We start from the raw sequence: 22,211 nt of genomic DNA, 5'->3' as shown, positions 1-22,211 counted from the left end.
TGGCTAAGTTGACTCACACATGCATGATACATATAAAGCTCTCACTGGCGCCAATTGCATGTGTGTGTTTCGATCTGTCATTGTTGCTCATGAATTTGGTTGACACTTCTATTATAGAGAAAGGGCGAATAGCAATATTAAAATATTTCTTCCAATTAATTTTCTTTCAGTGTGCATGAATCTGTGCACCAGGACACTAGTATATAGATAATACACTTAGTGCCTCTATTGACCAGGCTCTTAGTATATTTCAGTTTTAAAGTGCTATTCAGAAAAGAAAATATAGAGAATCTGGAAAAATTCTGGGGATGGCTAACAAAAACAGTTAAATGGTGGAGAAACTGCAGAAACTTGAAAGAACTTGGGTGAGTGATCTGAAGAAAATCAGAAACGATTTAAATCAAACATATGGAAGTTTACTGAGTAACGGCAAGTGACTATATTTTGTTTCCCCACAAGACAGGACCTGAACGGGAATATTCTGAATAGAAGGACAAGAGATTTTAGGTGAGTCATTTGAAATTGATTGATAAAGAAAAATTGTGTGATCTCTTTCCCTTGAGTTTTTTCCTTGTTTGTTTAAATATGATTGTGGACTGAGGCACTTTTAGATTCATTTAATTTCTGTGCAGAAGAATGACTTCTCAAAAAAAAAATGTTTATTCAGTAATTCTGATTTTTAAAAAATCCTCACCCAACAATATTTTTCCATTGCTTTTTATTTTTTTTGGAGGTTGGGTTGGGGGTAGTGGAAGGGATGGAGGAAGAGAGAGAGAGAGAAACATCAATGTGAGAGAGACACATCGATTGGTTGCCTCCCGCACGAGCCCCAACCAAGGCCAGGGATCAAATCTGTAACCCAGGTATGTGCCTTTGACTTGGAATTGAACCCAATACCCTTTGGTGTGAGGGCCAGTGCTCTAGCTACACTGCCCAGAAGAGCGTTTCTGATTTTGATCACTCCCTTCAACCCAGGATTCACAACTCCCTTGGCTTTGAAATTCTGGGCTTTGTTATCCTATAACTCCATCTTGTCCATGTCCTCTTTTATGCGTCTCTTCAACAGAGATGTTGCTCTGGGTTCTCCCTTAGACCCTCTGTCTTTGCACCTTTCTTGTTGGTCTTAAATATACTCAACTCAACTCTTGACAATGTGCTGATAACTAATCTGTGTTAGTCCAACTCCACGTAGGATTTTCCTACATGGACATCTCAAATTCAACACATCCTAAATTTAATTGATTTTCATCCCTTCTAAGCCTGTTTCTATTCCTATATTTTGTTTTAGTTGGTGGTCAGATCATCCAACTTGTCAGCCTGTCTCTTTTGTCTTACTCACCCTATTCATCTAATCAATGAACAAGTCCAGCCATTTTTTGTCTTCCAAATATTGCTGGAAGTATCTCTTCCTTTCTATCTCCACTACCGTTGCCCCGGACTACTAAAATGACCTAATAGTTTCACCCCCATGTTCCTTTTGAAATTCCTTCCTATTTGTCCTCCTCAGCCTCCAGAGAAGTCTGTTTGAAATGCCTATTTGGCCATGCTACCTCTCAACCTAAAATCCCACAATATTTGCATATAACCTCTAAAGTTCAAACTCTTTAACATGGAAAGAACTTGCCACAATCTGCCCTTTGCCATTTTTTTTATAGCTGCATCTCTTCCCTTCGTTTACCTCCCAGCAACAATAAAACATTTACAGTCCCTTGCATCAATCAGGCTATATTTTCCCTCCTGTGACTTTGTTAATGAGTGTTCCGCTGGTTGGAAGGCCAACGTCAGTTCAGCTGTCCACTCCTCCAAGCAGCCTTCCTGTTTGAGCTCCTTACTCCTTGCCACCCTTACGTTATTTCATCATGTTTGTCCATTTATGTTTCTGTATCTCCCACCAGGCAGTGAGATCTTAAATGGCAGGAATCATACCTTTTTTATCTTCATGTTTCCAGCACCCAGAACAACTCATGACACATAATCAATGTTCAATACAATTTCTACAAAATAAATAAAATTTGCACTCATTATATTAACAAAAAGTATATTGGAATAGCTTGAAGATGAATGAATCAATCTTCTTGGTCCATCAAAAGAATTTGTTCTCTTTGGGTCTAATTATAATATCAACCATATTATTATTTGTTGAACTTTCAACTTCAATGAGTCTAGGCTCAGTAACCTATTATTTCCCAACCTCTAAGCCTGCCATTGGCATTGATTAAATATTTTATTTAAATGTAAATTTCCTTGGTACCATAAACAGACCAAGCAATGCAGGAACCAGTGGTTTTCACTGGTTAATCCATTTCCCTCTCTGTTGATGTCTTTCTGTCTCTCTGTCTCTGTATCTCTTTTTGCCGTTTAAACAGTCAGTCCTCACTTAACATCATCGGTAGGTTCTGTGACTTTAAGTGAAACAACATATAACGAAACCAGTTTTAGCATAGGCTAATTGATATAAACAAGAGTTAAGTTCCTATGGCAACTCATCAATGTTATAACGAAACCATGTTGAACAATACAGCATGATTGGAGGGCCTGCTGTACTCTCAGAAGGCCGGAGCCAAAAGGGACCATAATCATGACTTGGAACAGCCTCTTATGATGCAGTTGAGGAAAATCAGGCCTGCAGGAGTCAAATGGCTTTATAACAGTATTTCTTACTTATTTCTTTCTTATGTTTTGCTTGTCTTACTTTTTAATAAACGAATCTGTTAGGCCCAAAAGAATCTGTGTTAGGGCACACTTACACAGGTGTGTCTCTTGGACAGATTTATTCATGTATTGTCACAATTATATTTCAGGGCATCTTTAAGTGACTTTTATTTCTTGTTTCCTTTATTATTATAGTGCAACAGTCACTAGATTTGTAGACTGATTATTAGCCTGCAGTCTTCAGTGTTTTATGTGTTTTATGTATTATTATTATTATTATTATTACCTGGTGATTGCTTTCCCGCACCCCATGTGATATAGCTTCAGATTGTATTCATCGTCTTACTCTGTTGCCTCTACCATTAGCTAAAAATGTTTTCGCTTATGTTTTTGAAATGCATTCTATTGCCATTTATCTTACCCTAATGGCCATGTCAAAGCAATCAGGCATTGAGTGTTTCACTCATTAGGCACACTTTGCTGTGTGCACTCTTGTCAAGGCAGAAACAAGCAGACATGATGAAAGCATTGCCACTGTTTGCCTTGGGTGATGTTACTGTGACATTCATAGTTTGTCTTCTTCCCTTGGGCTGTTTCTTACAAACAGAAGAATTTAGATTTCCCAGAAAATAACTGATGAGCTTTTTAACCTCCATCCCTCAATTTTAGAGGACATTGATATTACTTTCACTACTTTTTTTTAGAGAGGGAGGGAGAGAGAGCAAAACATTAATGTGAGTGAGACACATGGCTTGGTTGCCTCCTGTACCCACTCCGGAGGTTGAACCCAAAACCCAGGTATGTGCCCTGACCAGAATCAAACCTGTGACCTTCTAGTACACAGGATGACGCCCCAACCAACTGAGCCACACAGGCTAGGGCTCTACTTTCTTCTCTTAAGTGACACTTTTAAATGTAGATTCAGAATGACACATAACTCCTACATCTTTGCTTTAACATTAATGTGGTGTGAGTAATGTTGCCTGCGTCTGCATTGTATTGCATGAATAAGCTCACTAGACACAGTACTGCAAATACACTGTCATAGCTTTGCTACCTAATTTGGAAAGATTAAAACTATTTTTCTTTCTGTAGGGGGTGATATTTTGCTGTGTGGTTGGCAGCTATGGGAGATAGCGCACGTCCCTTTCTGCAGTTTGTACCCATCCATGTGTTCTGTCCTGAGAGTGAGACCATGTCCCAGAATCTGTCCTTTTACCACATGCAGGGACCTGCTTCATCTCTGCTTGCACATCTCCCCTCCAGGTCTTTGAAAGGGAGCTTTTGTCTGCTTCCTCAGCAGGACCAGGGCCTGCTCCACTGCAGTCAGCGCTTCCTCCCCAGAATGCGATCAGAGCAGCTGCCTGGCCAAACAGCACCAGGGCTCTCTCCCCACCCCTCCTCCCTCCCCCTCCCCTCCTCCCTCTTCCCAGGGACTCATAATATAATGGCCTCTGGGGAGTATCCTTTCCAGACCTACAGTCTAATTTTAGTTTTCTTTCTTGGTCCCTAAAGGAAACTGAAAGCCAGCACACAATGCCACAGTGATATCAAACAGCTAAATAGATGGCCCTGAAAAACGAATCAGACACTTGCTTCCTTCATAGAAGTCACATTAGTCATCACTGGTGCTCTGCAACAATCTTATCCATCAACAATCGAGTCTAAAAAACAAAGTAAACGAACAAGCAGAACAGACACGGACTCACAGACACAGAGGACATTTTCAGGGTTGTCAGATGGGAAGGGGTTTGGGGGCGATGGGCGAAAAAGGTGAAGGGATTAAGAAGTGCAAATTGGTTGCTACAGAATAGTCAAGGGGATGTAAAGTGCAGCATGAGGAATGTGGTCCACAATACAGTGGGGCCTTGACTTACGAGTTTAATTTGTTCGGAGACTGAGCTCCTTGAGACCGAGCTCGTTAAGGAGCTCATTAACTCAAATTACTCTGTCAACTCAATGCAAAAAATCGGGGGAGAGACAGCTGGTATGTCAAAAAACTCGTTAGTCGGGACACTCGTAAGTCAAGGCCCCACTGTATTCTAATAATTATGTGCGGTGTCAGATGGGGATGAGATTTACCCAGATGATCACTTAGCAAGTTATAGAATGTGTCATCTCTGGGGTGTACACCTGATATTGTATGCCAACTATAATTTAAAAACAAAAATGATTTAAAAAAGAATTAACAAGAAAAGGTACAAGCCAAGACTGCTATTCTAACGGGTAGTTTCTCTCCTTTCAAAGTTTAAGTATTTCCCCTGCAACGAATTCACTCTCAGAAGTTTCCTCTGGTCTTAGTAAGACTAATGATTTGCGCTGTTAAATAGGAATGTTCATATTTCATGGACCTTTCTGCATAAGTGTTTTTCCAGTTGTCTTTTATACAGTTGTTGTGATTCATGTATATTTGTGTTAGAGAATAAAGTTCAAACTCATCTTCACTGTTTGGAAACAGTGATAATACATATTTTCCCCTCAACTAAAAAATGGGCACTTCAACAGACTCTTCTTTAGTTCCCATGGAACTGTTGTGTTTATTTTAAAAATACAGGATCATTTGAGCTTTCATAAGTGTCCCTTTTGTGTTCTATGAATGCTTTTGAATGAAAAAGAATAGCTATAATTTTCCTGTCCTGATATACTTCTTTTCTCATTCAGGGATTTTAATCTAAATGTAAAATAATGAGACCTAACGCCAATAAGTCATTGAATAAAGCTTGCAGTTAATTACTAGAAAACAAAGCAGCTTGCAATGTTTTCACCTCCAAGTCAAATAGCGTGGTGCATATTTTAAATATGATTTATTTTCAACCTCCTGTCAACCTTGTTTAATCTTCCTGTAGCTCTGCTTTCAGTCTCCAGAGACTGGAAATCTTTTTAAAGAGATTTATTAACTGGTCCCTTTAGCTCCTCTTATGTCCGCTTGTCTAGTGCTGCCCTCTGCTGACTATTTCTTGAATTACATTCCATAGATGTTTATTTTGCCTGAGCCGGGAGGAAAATAAAAGAACAATTTTTAAAGTGTATACCTGAGAGTTGGTTTTATCTATATCTTTATTTTCAGCGGGAAAATAAAATCTGAATTCCAGAATGTATTTTATTCTAGAACACTCCAGGGGATAGAAATATTCCTCCTGATTCAGGCATTCAGGTATGCGTACCTCCTATCAACCAGCTGCCTAGGTCTGGTTCCTGGTGGGGCTGAGGAGGTGGCAGAGAGGAATTTGGCCCTTCAGACAAAGACTTTCCTTATGGCATGCTCCCTTTTCTTGTTCCTTTTAGAAAATAACCTTTCCTCTCTAGGTACCAGTCTTACTGGGAGGCCTCTGAACCCTTCTCTCTGGCTCTCAGGCTGAAGTCAGAATTGCTTCTTGGAGGTAACAGGCCAACGCTCTCTCACACCCCTGGTAGCTTCCCTGTAGTGCTTACAGAGAGAGAGAGAGGAGAGAGAGAGAGAGAGAGAGAGAGAGAGAGAGAGAGAGAGAGAGGAAAAGGGGGAGGTGAGTCAGCTTTTACTGACTTCCATTCCCATCAGTGAGTCCTGGGGCTGCAGTCTTCCTCACAGCCCATCTGATCAGCATGACACGCTGCAGGATAGAGATTTGAGTGAACGAGAAAGAGTATTTGGTGTGTGGCGGCTGCCTCGGACTTGAGAGAGCTCTAATTTGGTGTCAGCATGAAGCGCTCTGGGGGGAGGACTGGGAGAAGGCAGAAAAGTATATTGACTCTGCACCGATGTGCAAGATGCTGTTATATAATAGACATGACTTATTCTCATAATAACCCTGTTGGGAGCTGAATTGTTGTTCCTACTTAAAGAGGGAGGAACTATGGCCTAGAAAGGTTTAATAACTTCACAAGGACACCCAGGGTAAATGGGCTGAAATCTAGGTGGGCCTGACTGCATGGCCCAGGATCCTGCTAGAACATCATGAGCTTGTGGGATTAGAGTACAAGGACCTCCCCCTGCCAGCATGGCTCGGTGGTTGAGCATTGACCTATGAACTGACAGGTCACGGTTCGATTCCCGGTCAGGGCACATGTGGTGTGTGTGTGTGTGTGTGTGTGTATGTGTAGGCTTGCTCCCCAGTATGGGACATACATGAGGCAGCCAATCAATGATTCTCTCTCATCACTGATGTTTCTATCTCTCTCTCCCTCTTCCTTCCTCTCTGAAATCAATATATGTATATAAGAGTGCAAGGACCAGATTACTGGTTTGGGGTGGAAGGGGCATTGTTGGTTCAGTGATTGACTGAATTAATTCTGGATGGTGCTATGGACTCAGTGCATGGGTGCTTTCCTGAATGATGCTGCTCTGCCTGAGAATTCAGGCTAGAGGTGGGGCAGGAAGGGGCAGTGGGGGACGGCGCCACCGTGCTGGGTCTCAGCACACCTGAGGACTCTGGAAGACCCTAGGCTGGCACGGCAGGTTTTTACCCGTAATAGAAAAGATAGACACGTAAGGAATATCTCAAGCAGAACAGAACAGCACAGAACAGAGCAGAACGGAGCAGAATAGAACATCACTAATACTTTACTGGAAATTGCTTGTCTCCTTTTTGGTTTGCCTAAGAGAGGCATTATGGACAATTCTGGGAAGCAGAAAGCACAGGGAGGACATACTATCCTGAAAGTGGACTATATCCTTTTGCAGAGGAAGAGAGGGGAGTAGCAAGGTGGGGTAGGGGCTTTAACTGTATATGTAAATTTTATTCTTTAAAAAATATATTTGTATTGATTTCAGTGAGGAAGGGAGAGGGCCAGAGAGATAGAAACATCAATGATGAGAGAGAATCATTGATTGGCTGCCTCCCCCTCCCTCAGCCCCCACTGGGGATCAAGCCTGCAACCTGGGCATGTGTCCTTGACTAGAATCGAACCCGGGACCCTTTAGTCCATAGGCCAACACTCTATCCATTGAGCTAAACCAGCTAGGGCGTAAATTTTATTCTTTAAAAAATATAGAAATAGCTGAAGATACTTGTTAAATCTGCATGATGAGTCTATAAATGCCAGGTATAATGTTTTTCATAGTTTCCTATTTGAAATAGTTCATAGTTAAACATGAAAACAGTACAACAGGGACACAGTGTGAGGAAAGCCCCTCACGAGGGCTGTCAAGCTTCAAAGCGGGTCAGGGGTCACACCTCACTTCACAAACTGGGCAGCACTGAAAGGTTTTCTCAATCAGAAGCAGCACACAACCTGTACGTAGCCCATGAAGCTCATCCTTCATGGGGTGTTATTGCCTCCAAGGTATCTTTCATGTGTGAGATTACAAACTCCTACAGCAACCAGAGGTGTATGCAAAATATTCTTTTCCATAAACAGCCAGAGGGCGGAAATAAGATTAAAGTCATACAAACTTATGGAGTAACAAAGAGTCTTTCATGAAAACCATGAAATTTAGTTGGAAGAGTTCCACAGCCTCAGACAGGCCTTTCATGGTTTGAAAACGATATATTCTGGGAAAGGAAATATAACAGGGCCACAGTCAACATTTCTTCCATCCTTCCTATGACTTAAAGCACATTTTTATACATGATCTCCATTGAGGATCACAACTGCTCTGAGGAGGAACAGAAACAAAGAAGGGAAATGATTCACTCACCTACAGAACCACAGCCTCCCCCAGGTCCCACACAGCCCCTCCGGAGGTTCCTTCCCACTGTGTCCCCCCGTGCCTGCCTCGGCCCCTATCCCATGGCTTCTGGGAGCTGGCATACCTGCTCATGAGACCATGTCCTTTCAGAGCCATCCTTGACACAGATGTCCAGCCTGAGCTCGGTTCCCGTGGCTCCATGCTTGCTGTCCACACAGAGATTGGCTGCCACGTTTCGAATCTGTGGAAAGAAGGAGGAGTGAGCATGAGGCCCTTTTTTATTTTACCTCTAGCTCTGTGTTATCTATGACAATTCTGGCACAGACTCAGCAGTTGGTGTGTGTGTGTGTGTGTGTGTGTGTGTGTGTGTGTGTGAGAGAGAGAGAGAGAGAGAGAGAGAGAGAGAGAGAGAGATATTGAGATTTCATGATTATTGAATGATGCTTTAAATTTATGTGCAATTTATGGAGAAAACAGGGAAGTAAAAATAACATGGTCCAGTCTACATGTAAAATGACATGAGAAGGTTGAAGAGCAAGCTGTGGCTGACTCCAGCAAAAGAATGTGTGACATGCCACACAGGGAGCACTGTAGAGTTCATGACTTTTCTAAAATGGGAGATATTTCTTCTTCAGGAGGTTAGGAATTCAGTGAGGAATCTGTTATCTTTTTGCTCAAAAGCATCTTCTACCATTTGCACCCTAGCTGGGGGTGAGATCCCCAGTGAGGCAGGTGATGCAGGTAAAGTGTGAGGTGAAAGAGAGTGAATCACTGAGCACTGTATGGTTCTGGGCAGGACAATGTGACCTTGACATTGTAGTTTGCCTGGGGTGGTCTTGGTCTATACCTATACCTGGCTGACAAATGTAACCTGTCACCCGACAGCATTAGCAAAGTAGCAAAGAGCATTATTGGTGCAATACTATACTGGACAAAGATTCTCTACGTAAAGTCTGACCTGTGACAAGTTGCAGAATAAAAAAAAGACTGATAACTGATAGTTCTTTACAATTATTATATTGACACTGATAGAAGGAACTGAATTGTTAGTGGTGGGAAAAGGGCGGACTATGAAAAGTCTCAAAAGCAGAAACAGGATCAGAGAGTTTGGACACAGACACATCCCTTTGTCCAATCTTCCTGCCTGAAGATCTCACCAGTTCTGTTCCCAGCAGAACCACATCCTGGAGTCACAGAGTTGGATATTGTTTATAGTTGTTATTTAGGTATGTAGGCGTGGATAAGCTCAAATAGCTGAGTCCTTTTTATGCCTTTGTATAGTCCTGGGTTAAAATAATCCCTTTAGATGCTGTGAAGAATAGGAAGAGGAACAGGATGTACTCCGCTGATCAGCTTAGTCAAGGTTCTTTTGCCCAGAATGAGTAGAGAAGGTAAGGACTGTGCCCACGACCGAAGATGCCTGCCCTGGGCCTATTCTACTTGGGTGGGGCAGTGAGGCAGAGAAAAGGTTGTAAGGAAATACACTGGGTGACATGAGAGGAATAAATGATGCTGGATGAGGTGGTGGTGGAGTGGGCTATTTCACACCTCACTTGCTTTAGGAGTGGAGGTTGGTGTGATGTCATTCAGGAGGGAGTCAGTCTGGTGGGTACCAGTTTCCTTATTCAGGGAATTTGGCCACAGCTTGGGTTCATCTTACACTAGTGGAGCTCTACTTTCTGGGTCTCTGTCCCCGATAAAAGGGAATGTGAAATAATGTAGGGGCAACGGTTCTTTTTTTTAAAATGTATTTTTATTGATTTCAGAGTGGAAGGGAGAAGGAGAAAGAGAAACATCAATGATGAGAGAGAATCATCAACTGGCTGCCTCCTGCACGCCCCCTTCTGGGGATCAAGCCCGCAACCTGAGCATGTGCCCTGGACCGGAATCAAACCCGGGACCTTTCAGTCCGTAGGCTGACGCTCTATCCACTGAGCCAAACCGGCTAGGGCAGGGGCAATGGTTCTTAACCTAGTTTGGCCTACAGACCTCTCTGAGAATTCAAGGAAGGCTATGGACCCTTTCCCTGAAAACAAATGAACTGTGAGTAAATACATACAAGTACCTTTGCACTCATTTTCCTGGAATGCAGAGACTCCAAACTTGAACCCTGAATGAGGGAAAATGCTTGCCTCCCACCCTTTGCAAACTAATCGCATCCCTCCACTTAGCATGGGAAATCCTGGGAGACAGGGAATGGACTTGGCTGGTGTCCAAGTGCCTATGACTCACTCTCCCTTCTTTTACTTTTTCTCCACCTTCTTCCAACAAGCACCAGGGAGGAGCTTTACCATGGGATTTGGGGATCCAACCTGAAAATGCGCTTTTTGTCAAAGCAATGCCTTGGTGAGCCAGAGTTTCGTTGGTGAAACAGAAACACCCAGAAGGTCAACAGTTTGATGCTGCTCTCTCTGTCTGGAGCCTGGCCGCTCTGTGAAGCTCCCGTTTGATCTCCTTATCTGCGTGCAGGTGTCGGTTTCTCCAGCCGCCTAACCTGGCAGCCGCCTGACAGGAGCCCTGGCAGGGCAGTCTTTTCATTCTTGGGCCATTTAACTCACAGACACTCTTCTTAGAGAACCTGCATGCATTGCTGCCAAAGACATCTTCAGGGCACGATTGTGTCCTCCGCTCGCGCCCAGGAGCTCTGGATGGCATTTTGGGAAAAAGCAGCTATTGACAGGCTATGGCGGCTTGGCCACAGGGGAGGAAGTCTGCTCCCCTCTGGGGGCTGGCCTGGTGCTCACTCACGGGAGGGGCTCTGCTCTTGGAGAAGGGATGTGGGGGAGAAAAGGACACACAGGAGCCAGCGACACCGACTAGCAGCTCAGCCAAATCTGCCCCTGAATTCATTCCGACGCCTCCCAGGGAGCCGTGTTCTGTTTCTAAATGCTGTGACTCGGAAGGGCTTGGCAGGAATGGAGGAGGCCCATTTTCTAAATTCTCACTCGATTGGCACCTGTGTAGACAATGGGATAAACCTCTCTGGCAGCCAAGTTTCAAAGGCGTAATTGTCTACATCTGTGTGAATTCCAGAACCCAGTGGTGCCAGAGAGGAAATGCTGAGCGTTCAACGCAGGCTCCAGTCTTGGCCACCAGATGAATGAATATCAGGCACTCCTCGTTTGCTTCTCTCCCTTTTCTTTTTCTTTCCAACTCTTCAGCACACATTGACATCCTCTCCTCTTGCTCACAAATTCAACTCCATCATAATAAACAGGTGGAAAAAATTCCAATAGAACTGATTCTAATACATGTTTACTCACCTGAATAAAGTGTTAAAAAGATGTAGACCAGAACATTTAGAAACGATGTGTACTTTTTCAATGCAGGTTTGCTATCTGTGGCTGAAGGGAGAACAGTTCACAGACACACACACACACACACACACACACACGCACGCACACGCACACACACACACACACGTCCAGGACACAGAGCTGACTGGATCTGTGACAGGATAGATCCTTTTCAGCCTTTATTTCTTTGATCAGGACTTGGCATCATTAAAACTGTGTCTCTCTTGAGAGAGACTGAACATGATTGGGAAGTAAGGTAGTGCTTCACTAGGAATGGGAGGGAAGTGGGAGACAAATGGGGGGAAAAGGAGTCAGGATGTGTGGCAGGATTACAGAGATAATCTCCTTTGGTGAGGATTAGGAGAAGGCCTGGCAGAGGGCAAAGGATTTCTTAGGTATGCAAGAGAAGTCAGGCTCAGCTTAAACACTGTGGTTATTTTTTTTTTTTGGTTGTTTTTTTTTCTCCCCAACACAGGAGGTTTTCTGAAAGAGGTACAAGAGAAGGGCTATCTATAATAATAAAACCGTAATATGCTAATTAGACCAGATGTGATTCCAGACATGATTCTGGGTGTCCTTCCGGACAAAGCCAGGGCCGGAGGGAAGCCCGGGTCCCGGGTGCCAGAGGGAAGCCGGTGCCAGCAGCCAGGGGAAGGAAGGCCTACTCTTGCAGAAATTTTGTGCATTGGCCACTAGTGTGATATAAATGTCAAGGTAGCTAGTAGGTGATAGGTAATTCAATTCGTTGTTAGAAAGATAAGCCTCTGTTTAACAAATGAGAGAGCATTGTTTGCTAATTTCCCAATAGCCTTGGGGTCTTTTAAAAAAGTCTTTATTGATTTTGGAGAGATGAAGGGAGAGGGAGAGAGTTAGAAGCATCAATGATGAGAGAGAATCATCGAGGGGCTGCCTCCTGCAAGCTCCCTACTGGGAATCGAACCACAACCTCCTTGTTCATTGGGTTGTTGCTCAACCACTGAGCCACACTGGCTGAACCCTTGGGGTCTTTTAACTCAGAAGTAGTGGGTTCATGATACATTCAACAAATATTTATTATGTATTTGCTATGTCCTAGGCACTATGCTAGGTACTGGGTAGACAGTGAAAAAGAAAGAATTGGTCTCTTGTGTAAGCTTTGGTTCAGAGAGGATATTCGAGAGGGGAAGGAAGGTTTGAGGCTCCTAATATTTCTGGCCATGAATTTTTAATGCTGCAAAAGGAACCAAGATGCTTCCCTTCTATGGACTGAAGTTGATTTCCGAATGCGCATCGATGTGCAGAGCTAGACAGAAAGATGTGAGTGTAGCAGGGAGAGAGAACTGAGTGGGGACCAGGCTCCAGTGAGTTTCCCTGTAATCTGAGCCATGCACTCCCTTTCAAAGCTCAGTTTGTCCATTGATAAGAAGTCCACACTTAAGGAGTGCTCCTGAACAAAAGGCACTTTGAGATGGACGGATGGAGCTTCAAAGACAAGGAAAAAGCGCTTCAGCTCTTAAGGAGCCCGGAGTCCTAGTGGGGGGACACCACTCGGGAGGCATTTTCTTAGCTTACGAAGTGCTAAGTGCTAGGTGAGAACTGAAGATGAAATGATCAGTTCTGAGTGAGTCAGCTTGGAACACTTTGTAGAACTGATGACTTTGGAAGGGGCTCTGGAGGACGAGTAGAATTGAGTCTAGAGAGTGAAATGACAGAACGACATGGCAGCATTAGGGGTCCGAAATGTACCTACATATGGAGACTGGACAGTGCAAGACATTTGTTAGGGAATGGCTCAACTTGGAATGGCCCAGCATAGGGTTTATAATGAGGACAATCATGCCTTGAAGGGTGGTTGTGAAGATTAAACTGATGTATACAAAGTGCTTGCACCCTATATGGTACACTGTAGGTGGTCAGCAAATGTTAGCTATTACTTATTTGTTTGTTTGCTCATTTTTTCAGCTGAAGCAATTATATTGGTAAATGGAGTAATGTCATAGATCACATTTCTATTAAACTATGAAATGTCCCATAAAGACCTTCACATACTGAGAGACCACAACTGAACAAGCTGTGGCCTGTAACTCCAGATCTTTTTATCAGTCTGGATCACCTGTTAATCTTGATAATCTCATAAGCAGCTACTCAAGATCTCAGTCGGGCAACTTCGATGTCAGCTGGTACATCCATATTCTCCCCCGATCCACTAGCGAACTCTATTGATGCTTGCCCTCAATCCTAAATGTCCCACTCCTTTCCTCTCCTTTCCAGTCTCACACACCTTCAACATTACCTCGTGGGCTTTTAAATAAACTACAATAAAATATATATAATGTGAATTTTGCCATTATAACCATTTTTAAGTGTAAAATTCAATCACATTGAGTACATTCAAAATTCTGTATAACCACCACCACTATCTATTTTCAGGATGTTTTAATCACCCAAAACAGCAACTCTATAACCAGAAAGCAATAACTTCCCCACTTACCTCACTCCCAGTAACCTCTAATCTACCGGCTCTATGAATTTGCTTATTTTAGGTATCTAGATAAGTGTACCCAGATATGTTTGTCCACCTTGTGTGCCATTCTTTTTTCACTTAATGTAATGTTTTAAGGTCTATCCATATTATAGTATCTATCAGAACTTTGTTCCTTTTTCAGGCTGAATAATAATTTTATTGTATGTAATATTTGTATCTCTATGTATACCTCTGTATCTATCTCTATTTCCATCTATCAGTCACATTTGGTTTTCCATTCATCCATTGATGGTCACTTGAGTTGTTTCCTCTTTTTGGCTATTGTGAATAACGATATTGAAAACATTGGCATACAACTTGTTTTCAGTTCTTTTGGTCAAATGCCTAGGCGTGAAATTGCTGGGTGAAATGGTAATTCTATGTTTATCTTTTGAGGAACTGCTTAGTGTTTCCATAGAGGCTATATGCACCATTTTATATACTGACCAGCAATGTACATTGGTTCCAATTTCTTCTCATCCTTGCTAACACTTGTTTTCTGTTTTTTTTTATAATAACCATGCGAGGGGGTGTGAATTGGTATCTCGTTATAGTTTTGATTTACAGTTCTCTAATGACTAATGGCATTGAATATCTTTTCATGTGTTTACTGGGTATTTGTATGTCTTCTATGGGAAAAATTTTTTTCAAATTCTTTGCTCATATTTTGAATTTGGGTGTTTGTTTTGTGTTGTTGTTGAATTGTAGGAGTTCTTCATATATTCTGGTATTAATCCCTTATCAGATATATAGTTGCAAATATTTTCTCCTATTTTGTAGGTTGCTTTTCCATTCTGTTTTACAGTGTCTTGAAACACAAAAATTTTTATTTTAATCAAGTTCAATTTATGTTTTTTTTCCTTTTGTTGCCTGTTTTTGGTGCCATATTTAAGAAACCATTACAAAATCCAATGCCATGAAGATTTTCCCTATGTTTTATCCTAAGAATTTTATAATGTTTAGGTCTTTGAACCTTTTTGAATTAAAATTTGTAGATGTTATAAGGTAAAGTTCCAACCTCATTCTTTTGCACGTGCATATATTTGTTTGCTAGGCTGCCTTAACAATGTATCACACAGTATGAAATGAGGCCTGAACCTCACCTTGGTGGGAGAAGGGAGGGAAAGCCCTTTAAGTTTCTGAGCTTCTGTCTTGCTCACATTCTCTCATCCCTAATGATGGTTCCTGCTTTCTGAAGTGGTTGCCTCTGTACTCTTCAGAGTCTTTTTAAAAATCCTTTTCTTAGTTAACAATTTTCTTTACATTAAAATTTCTCTGATGTGATTTCTATCTCCTGACAAGACTCCGATTGATGTGACCACATCTGAGTAATAACCGAAGTCAGAGAAAGATGTGATATCACACAAGCAAAGAGTATGAGGAAGATTGATTGGAATCCTGAGGAATGCTTTCTTTGGGGAGTGGGCAAAGAAAGGAGCTAGGAAAAAGAAAGGGAAAGTAAGAGGGGAATGAGAAAGAAGCTGGAGAGAAGAGGTTCAGATAGTGTGTGAGGGGTCAACAGTGTCAAATTCCAAAGAGTGGTCAAGTTGGAGGAGCTGGCAGCTAGGAAGTTACCAGTGGCCTTTTCAAGGACAATGTCTGCGGTGTGGTGAATGAAGGCAGAAGACAGAGGCTCAGTGGACTGAGGACAACTGGGAGGTGAGCGTTAGAATACACAAATGGAAGCTTCTCTTTCTAGAAGCTTGATAGTGATGGGAAAGACAAATACAGGGGACAAGTAGAATGAAAAAAGAACCAACATTTTCGGGATGGGGAGACTTGAGGAGAGAATCCTATATAATAAAAGGCTAATATGCAAAGTGTCCCCTCAGGATTTTGACAGGGAGACCGCGAGTTCGATCACTCGCTATGATGTGAGCTGACCACCAGGGGGCGATGCGGAATGAAGGAAGGCCCCGCCTGGCAGCTGGCAGCCAGGGGAAGGGAGGCCTCGGCTGGCAGCTGGAAGGCTCCGAATGGCCCTGATCACCGGCCATGCCTGGGGACCCTACCCATGCATGAATTTCGTGCCTCTAGTTATAGATAAGTCCTGGCCTAACTCATTTGAGACTTAACATTTTTTTCAACTGCTTTTAGAAATTAAAAACGGTATATAAATACAAAGCACTGACAAGGCTTTCATTATCCTTACAGGATGTTTCACTTTTTAAGATTCTGCCTCATGGCCACCATGCCATGTTTGCTTGAACAGGTCCATTCCATCTCTAATTGCTCCATTCCATTGGTGCCCAATGACTGTTGACAGAGACTTTTCCTTGAAATGATACCCACAGAGATCTTTCTCTTCTGGATTTACCATAAATGTGATTGCTTTGGCACCTCTCTCTTGCTCTGGGAATTGCATTCCAGAAGCCTGGCTTACATTATGAAAAAAAAAAAAAAGCTCATGGCAGAAATAGTACCACAGGGCCTTCATATTGATATGCATTCCACTCTAGTCTTCTTCTAAAATTATATCCAGCTACTTGAGTTAAGCATTGTGAGTATAGTTTGTGAGCCATATGTTCCTGTCTCAGAATAGACCTTTTAAGTGAAGGGTTATTTGCAAAAACATTTGATTTTCACAAGCAGATACAGGGAAAATAAGCCACTTCTTATTGGGGTTAGGTGAGCAACTGTTCTCTGATAGAAGGAAAAGAAATTAGAGTACCTACTTCATACTAAACTGGGTGCTTTCACAACCATTATTTTACTTTTTAATTTGTGCCACAGCCAGACTGTGTATTCATTCACATTTGCAACTGGGGCTCTGGAAAGTAGATGGTTTGTCCAAGATCATAAAACCAAAAGACAGCGCAAGGATTTGTATCCATGTCTCTGAGTCCCAGGACCTTGCTTTTTAATTCACAGGACAATCAAATGATAGGGTTGATTCTGAGAAGGATGTGACTCTTTGACCTTGGGCAGGATTGCAACAAAATCATTGAGATACATGATAATTTGTAGGCTTTTAAAGTTTTCCAGAGAAGTAGAATCTCTTGAACTTATTCTTGAGTTTAATAGCTATTCCTCTAAGGAAGGTCAGCAAATTGTTCTTCTTTTCAAGTAAGATAATTCAGGGTCTGAGTTTTTAATTGTAAATTTAAGTAATGCTGATAATTAATTCACAAGACAAGTACAAGACAAACGATAAATCTGCATCAACTGCTTTACTGAGCTCAAAAGAATATAAGGAAATTAAAGAAGGCTCTGAACCCTTGCGTTGAGAGAAGTGATCCTAACCTAAAATTAGGTTGCAGTGTGATCGAGATAGAAAGGCTGAAGCAGGGTTAGAAGTAAGTCACTTTAATGCTCAGGGGACTTTGGTAATGGCTGTGGGAAAGCCAAAGGATGAGGAAGTGACAATCAAGTCACTGAGGTCCAAGACTGAGGGGACAGGGAGGTTGCCCATGGTGGCTTGACTCTGAGAGGAAGCATGGTGATTCAAGAGAAGGCTGTGTCCTGTAACAAGGGAAATTCATGCAAAACCAATGGTGATAACAGATTATTTCCTATGAAAAAGTAAATGCACTGCTTTCAAACCAGTGACAATACAAATTCCACCCTGGAGCACCAATTTATGCAAAAGTTAGTGTAATAATCTCAAAATGCTTGAATGCTCTGGTTGGCTTTCTGAACAATCATCTCACACCTTCTTCTAATCCAAGCATTTTACATAATTGCCTCCTCGCAAAGTTCTTAACTGTGACTGTAGGTAATCATGCCAGACTCAATGGGTGAATAGTTCTGAGAATGAACTGGTTGGCTTTGATGAGATTGTGAAATAAATGGCAGTTGCCAAAAGCCAAGGATGATTTTTTCCCCCCTCTGGGAAAGAGTGAGACTTGATGTCTCCCTGAAAATGGAGCAGAACAGAATAAAAAAACAAAACAAAATAAAGCAGGACAAAAGAGGTCTTAGGTAAGTCAACATTAGTCTAGTTCTGGTGGAGTGACTCTGTGTATGTATACAAACTAGACAGCCATCCAGGCAAGTTCAAATTACTTGACAACCTAGTTCAAAGTTACTTAGGTAACTTGGGGAGACCAAGGGTTGGGTTCTGTTTCTGGCAGGGTCCTGGAGTGTTACTTCAAGCCAGTGAGGCTTTCTCAGGGGAGAAGCCATGATTTAATTATTTCTGTACCTCCAGCACCTGGCATAGATGGTGGTGTATAATGTACACATCCACTAGGGCTGCCATAGCAAAATTCCATAGGTTGGGTGGCTTAAACAACAGAAATTTACTTCTCAGTTCTGGAGGCTAGAAGTCCAAGATCAAGGTGTCAACAGGTTTGGTTTTCTCTGAGGTCTCTCTTCTTGGCTTGAAGATAGCAGCCTTGTCACTGCATCCTCACATGGCATTTTCTCTGTGTATGAATGCACCTGTTGTCTCTTTTAGTATGAGGACTTTAGTCCTTTTGGATTAGGACCAAACTTTATGAGCCCATTCAACCTTAGTTACCTCCTTAAAGGCCTCATCTACACTAATAAAAGACAAACATGCAAATTGACCGTACCTTCACTACACCTTAAGCCACACCCACCAGCAATCAGAGCAACTATATGCAAATTAACCCAACCAAGATGGCGGCCGGCAGCCACGGAGCTGGAGCAAGCAGGAAGCTTGGTTGCCCCAGTGATGGAGGAAGCCAAGCTTCCTGCCTGCCACGGCCGGCTCTGCACTCCACTCAAGGCAACAAAGTTTCAATTATAGAAGATAAATAAACCCCAGATACCTGCTTTCAGCTGGCTGTGGCCATGGAGCTGGAGTGAGCAGGAGGCTTGGGTTGCCCCTGGCAATGGAGGAAGCCAAGCTTCCCACCCGCCCTGGCCAGCTCTGAGCTCCACTCAAGGCTACAAAGTTTCAATTATAGAAGGTAAATAAATCCCAGAATAAAAAAAATTAAAGAAAAAAAGGAGAGGCTGGGAGCTTCCGTCGCCAGGGGGCTTGGCCAGCCTGAAAACGGTCCTCAGCCCCTCTCCCAGACTGGCCAGGCACCCCAGTGGGGATCCCCCACCCTGATCTGGGACACCCTTCAAGGCAAACCAGCTGGCCCCCACCCATGCACCAGGCCTCTATCCTATATAATAAAAGGGTAATATGCAAATTGACCCTAACAGCAGAAATACTGGGAATGACTGGTCACTATGACACACACTGACCATCAGGGGGCAGATGCTCAATGCAGGAGCTGTCCCTTGGTGGTCAGTGCACTCCCACAGGGGGAGCTCTGCTCAGCCACAAGCCAGGCTGATGGCTGCCGGCACAGCGGTAGTGGTGGGAGCCTCTCCCGCCTCCTCAGCAGCACTAAGGATATCCTACTGCAGCTTAGGTCTGCTCCCGCTGGTAAGTGGACATCCCCCGAGGGCTGCCGGGCTGCCAGAGGGATGTCTGACTGCCAGCTTGGGCCCGATCCCCCAGGGAGCAGGCCTAAGCCAGCAGGTGGACATCCTCCAAGGGGTCCCAGACTGCAAGAGGGCATTGGCCGGGCTGAGCGACCCCCCTTGAGTGCACAAATTTTTGTGCACTGGGCCTCTAGTGTCAAAATATAGTTACACTGTTGAAGGGTTAGAGCTTCAACATATAAATTTTTGGTTGACACAAGCCTGTAATATGCAGTACTTACTCAGTAATTACCTTTTAAATAAAGAAAAAATGTTCACTATTTTTCACGTTAGTTTCTCTGGTGATGAATGAGAGGGGTCACAATGACAGCTATTTATTATTATTCTTGCCATTCGTCTTAGGGTTTTACAAAGAAACTTCACCAGCATTGAATTTTCCAAATGATTTTAAAAGAATTTATTGCTAGGCCTTTCTATTGGGTGTGCTTAATATCCACGTTCTGTTACCTTACACATACCAGGCCTCTTCAGGAGATTGCTCAAGTCTCAAAGCCACTTGCTTACATCATCTCCCAAATCCCTCACCCAAATCCTGACTCATCTCCTTTTATTGCTGGAATTAGGTCATGGGCAAAGCTCCATCAAATACTTTTTGAGCCACAGAGGGCCCCCCAGCTGAATGTGTTCCTTGCCTGGTTTATATTTTGAACCTGGTCTTAATATTTTCATTCAAGATTGTCAGTATCATTTTCTCTAAGTGATTTTTAACTTCCTTTGAGTTTCAGACAGTCTTTGAAAATCTGATGAAAACTATGAACTATCCAGAAAAATGTTCATATATACAGATGCAAAGTATTTTTGCTTTATATAACTGGTGGCCCATAAAGATGGTTTAATGTGTTAATTACATACATAGCTTTTTCTCCACCAACTCCAACACATAGACCCACAGGAGTTTAGAATGTGTTCTTTGAAATACTTTCCCTATATCCGTGGGCATTGGTTGAGAAAAAAAATGATGCAGTTTTCACTGTAAAAAAATGAGAGGTGTCTCATTCAAAAACAATTATTCTCTTGAACCTCTGCTTCTTGTATGATTTAGTTAAAATGTTGCCTCCTCCATCCATTTGTAATGCAAATCAGGGCTTCCACAGCAGTAAATAAGAATAGTCAACACTGAATGGAGAGCTTGCTGTGTTAGGCCCTCTGCTCTGTGCTTTCCATAAATTAGTTCATTTAATCATCGCAACAACTCTATGAGGTTGGTGCTGTTATATTCTTACTAGAGGCCTGGTGCACGGATTCATGCACTGGTGGGGTACCTTGGCGTGCCCTGTGGGGATTGGGCCAAAACCTGCAGTCCAATGCTGCCTGTTGCTTCTGCCTGCCGCTCCCACTCATCTCGCCCCGCTGCACCTGCAATGGCTCCCGCCCAGTCAGTCCCAATTGAGAGAGACTTGAACAGAGGCGCTTACCAGCTGTGAGCTCTGAGTCTGGAGCCCATTGGTCAGCTGCGCAGTGCTCCCACTGTGGGAGTGCACTGACCACCAGGGGGCAGCTCCTGTGTTGAGTGTCTGCCCCCTGGTGGTCAGTGTGCGTCATAGTGACCAGTCGACCCGTCATTCGGTCACTTAAGCTTTTCTATATATAGATTTTGCAACAAAGAAACCCAGGTATACTACTTTCCTGTAAAGCTGTAACAAATTACCACAAACCTAGTGGTTTAAAGAAAATGAAATGTATTCTCTCACATTTTTGAGGCCAGAAGTCCAAAATCAAGGTGTTGACTGGGCTGTGCTCCCTTTAAAGGCTCTAGGGGAGATTTCGTTCTTTGCTTCTTCCAGCTTCCTAAGCTTGTGGCTCCTCACTCCAATCTCTCCCTTCGTCACATGGCCTTCTCCTCTTCTTTATATGTGTCTTCTCTGAATGTCTCTTATGAGGACACTTGTCATAGGATGTAGGATCCACCTAGATAGTCCAGGATGATCCCATCTTGAGGGTTCTTAATTCCATCAACAAAAGAACATTCACAGGCTCTGGGAATTAGGATTTTTTTTTTTTTTTTTTTTGCCAGTCATCATTCAATCTGCTACACAAAGTATACCAGTAGATAGGTTATAGTAAGTCAGTGGTAGACCGGGTAGCCCAACTCTTATGTTAGGGCCTTAGGAGCCTGTGAAACCCTCACAGTTGATAGCTAGACTTTAAAGCCTCCTCTTGGCTTACTCTCAGTAAGGGGGACAGTGGTACCATGTGCTAACTGGCCACTTGCTGAGAGGGCAGGATCCAGTTTCGTATCAGTCTCAGTTCTAGAGAAACTACTATGAAACTGACTCACACAGACAAATAAAGAGGCTGAGGCCGGGATAACAGAGCCAAATAGAGCTTCAGGCACAGAGTGCTGGCCTCTAATGTCCCTCCTTGCTTTCTAGGGTGAGATGCTCCATGGAAATCAAGCCCTGGGGAGAGAAGAGAAAGGACTTGGGGGACCCTGGGGAGCTTGCTGAGCTGTATAGCTGGAACCTGCTTGCACAGGGGAGTGCTCTGTAGAAATATTTGGCTAAAATATTATGGATGTTGAAAGAAACTAAAGAAGACATAAATAAACGGAAAGGCATCCCAAGTTCATAGATTGGAAGGCAATATTGTTAACATATTAATACTACCTAGAGCAATCTATAGATTCTTATGAAAATCTCAATAATCCTTTTTGCAAAAATAAAAAAAAATCAATTAAATTCATATGGAACAAGAAATCTTGAATAGCCAAAACAATGTTGGGGGAAAAAGAATAAAGTTGGAGGAC

General features: G+C 42.8%; 1 protein-coding gene across 1 annotated transcript in view; it reads right to left on the bottom strand.

The window, feature by feature from the left end:
- Positions 1–22,211, bottom strand: part of GALNTL6 (polypeptide N-acetylgalactosaminyltransferase like 6) — a 915,183-nt gene that overhangs the window by 20,948 nt on the left and 872,024 nt on the right. Inside the window, exon 10 of the mRNA XM_023753492.1 lies at positions 8,385–8,501. Coding sequence (XP_023609260.1) covers positions 8,385–8,501 — 117 coding nt within the window. The remainder of the gene's footprint in view (positions 1–8,384; positions 8,502–22,211) is intronic.

Source organism: Myotis lucifugus, unplaced genomic scaffold (genome assembly GCF_000147115.1).
Source record: "Myotis lucifugus unplaced genomic scaffold, Myoluc2.0 scaffold_1, whole genome shotgun sequence".
NCBI lineage: Eukaryota > Metazoa > Chordata > Mammalia > Chiroptera > Vespertilionidae > Myotis > Myotis lucifugus.
This window is presented reverse-complemented; position numbering and strand designations above follow the sequence as displayed.